At 55.6% G+C, this 4,704-nt stretch overlaps 1 protein-coding gene across 1 annotated transcript in view; it reads left to right on the plus strand.

Annotated features, from left to right (window-relative positions):
- LOC113210115 (RNA-binding protein Musashi homolog Rbp6) overlaps positions 1–4,704 on the plus strand; it is a 74,472-nt gene that overhangs the window by 37,438 nt on the left and 32,330 nt on the right. Inside the window, exons 2-3 of the mRNA XM_052269088.1 lie at positions 3,040–3,122; positions 3,819–3,903. Coding sequence (XP_052125048.1) covers positions 3,040–3,122; positions 3,819–3,903 — 168 coding nt within the window. The remainder of the gene's footprint in view (positions 1–3,039; positions 3,123–3,818; positions 3,904–4,704) is intronic.

The raw sequence follows: 4,704 nt of genomic DNA on the forward strand, positions 1-4,704 counted from the left end.
TCTTTTTTCCCCCGACTCCGCTGCTTTTGCTGCGCTGTTATTCCAAAGGATTTGCGGCCGTGACCCTGACCACGCGCGGGGATAATCATACTTTTAAAAATAAAAGTAAAATTGTGCTTCGCAGCGCGAGGTGCGGAGGAAATGCGGCGGGGCGCGCGCGCGAGGAGGGAGCAGGCGGGAAGCGATTAAAATGATCTTCCATGGCGACCCTGATTGTGTTCTCATCACACACCTGAGGGGTGGGCATTAGCCGGAGTGGTGGCTGGCCGTTTTATTGGGCGCGGAGGGAAGGGAGGGGCGCGGGCGCCGCCGACCGGGATGTTTTATTTTTATAGGACGCCATAAAGGAGGCTGGGGCCGGGGGCCTCCGGCGCGCGACGACTCCTAAAACTGTTTTCTAATTACAGAAACATTTGCTATTCATTTGCCGCCGCCCCCTGTTCGTTCGCTGCTGTGCGCCGCGACCAGCGGCAAGGTGGCGGCGGCGCTGCCCTCCGCGTGTACTGGCAATGCGTTTGAACGAGATCAACTCGTGTCGTGGGACGTGATGGTGATTAATTTACTGTCTCGTTGGTCAGCCGTGTAAAGCCACACACCAATCAACTCGAATAAATGGCAGTTCTTGTCCATGCGGACAACTTCATAGTGCGTTGTGCCGGGAATACTTTTCTCCCCCAATTTGAGTGGTCTGGTGAGCCCAATCGGCGGCTGTGTCGGCGAGGGTCCCCCTAACGGTGTTGCGGGGGACGGGGAATGGGGGTCACGGAAAAGAGAGGAGGATTTGGAGCGGGCTTCCTCCGCCGGGATGGAGAGCGCAGCCGCATAACGCTTTAAAAGTCGGCGCGCAATTTATGGCCATTACTGCGCTTTAAAATTCTTTGCAGACTTTGGCGCGCTTGCGCGCGCGCGAGACTTGACTCATCAATTTGTCATCTTAATGCTACGCGCTAATTCCCGTGATGCATTGCAACAATCGCCGCGTAAATGCGATGCGCCTGCTCGAAATCCGGGTCGCGCCGCCGCCTCTGCTGCTGCTGCTTCTGCTTCTGGCGCGGAGATCCGCGCCAGAATATGAAATGGCGAAAATAAAGTGACTGGAAAGAAAAATAAAGGAGGACGTGTCCGAGAGCGCACTGCTATGAATAGACGTCGTTACCTTTCTCCCCCGCCCCGCGGTCCTGCCCCCGTGGCTACGCACGCTCCTTTACATTCCACCGCATACGTGTAGCGGAGGGTAATTTGCATAATTCCGTCGCATTCATTTTCGCACGCTCCCGTTGCTTTTGGCCCGGCGGCCTTTCTTAAATGAACAGAAAATCCGCGTGGCCTCCTCCCCCCTCCTCCCCCCTCGGGCCGGCCTCAAAACAAGCCGCGATGAATGGGGGAGGGTACAATTCATAAATCAGGGCAAACTACCTTCCCGAGTAGCGCCTGCCTCTGTAGCAGGGGAGGCTTGGGCCCCCGGCCGGCTGCTGGCGGTGGGTGGTGGTGCCGGGCGCGCCTTGGACCCCTTGGCGCGGCGTGGACCAAGTGGCCCCAGTGGCGGTAAGCGTAAACCGTTTCCCCTCAGCTGTGAGCGAGCGCGCGGGGGTTAATGTCGACCACGGTTATTTCGGACTGTTATTTTTTTTCTTCCACCCTTATTTTTTTATATATGTGTACATTTTTTTTCGGAATCGCAAGGAGTGAAACCCATAAAAATGCAAATGCGGTTTGCCTCTTCGGGGGGCCGTTATACGCACTTGGGCCCTCTCACGCTCCTAGGCGGTGCGAGAAAAATAACACCTACCGCTGCGGGCGGGTGGGCGCTGGAGCGAGCGCGGGTGTCGGAATATACCGCGCGCCGCGTTCTTCCCGCTTTTAATCGTTGTTGTTCCGCGTGACGCCGCAGCTTTGTTGCGCTACTTACCGTGTACAGTGACCGTTCGAAAACGGGCGGCACTTTTCCTACTGTTAAGCCTGCCATGAGGGTTAGCCTTGTTCGGGGGACTGTCTTCGCGCAATTTTGTCGATATATATTCCGCACGGTGTAGCTCGGTCGGTATTGCTTGTCTCCGTCAACCTCTATTGGACGGTGTGAGGGGCGTGGCACCGGGGGCGAGAGGGGGGGGGGGGCGAGTCGCCACAGAGCGTGTTCTGGTCGCACGCCAAATTAACTTGCTGTTGAGAATGGCGCCTCGGGGAGGTGGCCGGCCCGCTGCCGGTCTGGCTCACCTGCTCTCTGCTCTGGGTTTTCTCTTTTCGCCGCACCCTGCTGCCTGGCCCGACGTGTCCCAATGCTGCCGTTCCCGTCTGGTGCAGAGAGCGAAAATGATGATAAAAATTTCGAAACGCGCTCATGCAGTATGCGTGCTCACCGGCGGCGCGGCGGCGGCGGAGAGCGCTCGCCGCCTGCGAGAGAGCGGATAGGCCGACCCGCTGCACTGGGTTGCCGTCGTTTTGCCTACCCGCCGGGCGCTGAGGTCGAGAGGAGAAAGAAAATTATTGTTGCGGTGGCAGAAAGAGCGAGAGAGTGGGAGAGGGGGAGTCGGTGTGATGGATGAATTAACGTGGATGCGGTGGTGGTGGTGAGAGTGGGTTGAGGGGGCTGGAAGGGAGGACGGCAGCCACACCCCCGCATTGCGGCGGCCCACCCGCGAGGAAAATGGATGAAATGTTGAAATATCTGAAAGGAGTGCGCTCAATTTCGCTTCATTTTTCTTCCAAGTCTGCGCGCGGCTTTGGCCGCCCGGCAGTTGCCGCGCGCTGTTGCTGACGTAGGCCGATGTCCACCTCAGCGACCAGCTTCATCGTCCCCCTCCCTCTTTCCCCTTCCCTTCTCTCTCCTCTCTTTTCTGTCAGCAGGATGAATGCTGCAGCCCAGCGAGGCCTTTTTGTGGAGAGTTATTGCCGATGTGCTGCGCGTGAATGGACCCAATGGCTGGGAAAGAAAAACCATTTTTGCTCTGCCCTTTTGCCCACCTACTCTTTTACCTAACTCTGTCTATTCTAGTTCTTTTCTGCATTGACGCATTAAATGGTTTTCTCTTCTCTTTTCAGGGTTCGGTTTCGTAACCTTCCAGTGCGAAGATGTCGTGGATAAAGTGTGCGAAATTCACTTTCACGAAATCAACAATAAAATGGTGAGTATAGAGGTGTTCACGTGGTCCTGAAGCTATGCTTGAATCAATTCAACGTTTCTGCCCAACCTAAGAAAGAGCAGTATTTTAGAAGCTTTTACATTCATATCAGAATGGTCACGGTTAAAATAATTTGGGCTGCCCAGCTCGGCCCAGAAATTTTTCACTGCACAAAAATATTTCGTTTTACGGGATATTACCGGGATGGTTTGCCTAATCAACAATTCTTCACGGTTTGGACTGTGCCTTGACAAGAGTGTGAACTGTGAGAATTCCGTAATAGTGTACGGTATTTCTAACAGTGTTAGCTCGGCATCCTGCTGTGGCACCTCGCTTTCGCTTCCGAGGATTTTCACATTCCGCCCATCAAAATTGCACCACCGCTGGCGCTTCCCCGCCTCTCCCTCGTCCCGGACCATCGTTGAGCGCCCAACAAATAGAATGGGAGAGTGCGCCTTTGAATTAGACATGAGTGGCGCGTCTGCCAATCGTTTTACGGGGAATAGTCGTGAAAATAGGTTTCAGGGGGTTGATACTGTACTCAGCTAAACATTACTATGGGTACTCCTGTGGTAAGAAAGATGTTTTGAACGCCTCTGTATATATATAGCGCTTCAGGTTACTGCATACGCGTCAACATAAGACAATGACCAATTCCGCTTGGCTGTAACTGAAGTTTGGCCTTTCTTTCACCCTCAGGTCGAGTGCAAGAAAGCCCAGCCCAAGGAGGTGATGCTGCCTGCCAACCTGGCGAAGACGCGCGCCGCGGGGCGCGGTGCCTATGGTGAGTTGCTGCTCTCTGGGGGCCCCGGGGGCGGCGGTGGGGCCGGGGCGAGGGTTGTGGGGGCGGGTGGCAGTGCGGCCGGCGCAGCGGGGGGCTCCGCAGCCCTGTCTGCCGCCGTGGCTGCGGCCGCTGCTGCCGCCGCCGCCGCCCCTCCGAGCCTGACGTCGGCATCCACGTACCGATACTCGCCGTACCCTGCGCCGCACCACCTGCTGTTAACGCCAGCGGCGCACGCGGCACACCAAGGCCTGTACGCACACCAGGCCACCAAGCGCGCTATGGCAGCGGCGGCGGCGGCTGCTGCTCATGCTGCGATACTGAGGCAACCTACGCAACCCCACCACCTTTCATATTCCATGAGTGATCTCGTTGGTCTGCAGGGTCTAGACGTATCTCTTTACCACCCCCTCCCCATTGGACTCTGACCGAGTGTCCTGCCGGGCACGCTGCAATCAGCCCTGCAGCAGCACCACCACCGGCACCCTCAGTAGAATCCGATCTCAGTGCTGTCGTTCGCGCGGGTTGAAGCTGTTCAAGCTGTGAACCATATCGTTGGGCCTTCGTGCCCTGCTCCTTTCTTCCTATTGACTCGTTTTTTCTCCGAGTTGCGTGGGGGAGACTTTCAGAGTATACGGATGGAGTCCGTCTATATTTATATAGTTGATTTTGCCTTTTCTCGTGTACCAGTTTCAAACTGTTGCCTTGTTGATTTTTCTCGCAAGTTATCGGGTTACAATCGAAGATTTCCCTGATTAGTTAGATAAATTCAACTATTGAAATCATATATATCATACATACATT

Source organism: Frankliniella occidentalis, unplaced genomic scaffold, assembly GCF_000697945.3.
Source record: "Frankliniella occidentalis isolate FOCC.00 unplaced genomic scaffold, Focc_3.1 Scaffold82, whole genome shotgun sequence".
Taxonomy (NCBI): domain Eukaryota; kingdom Metazoa; phylum Arthropoda; class Insecta; order Thysanoptera; family Thripidae; genus Frankliniella; species Frankliniella occidentalis.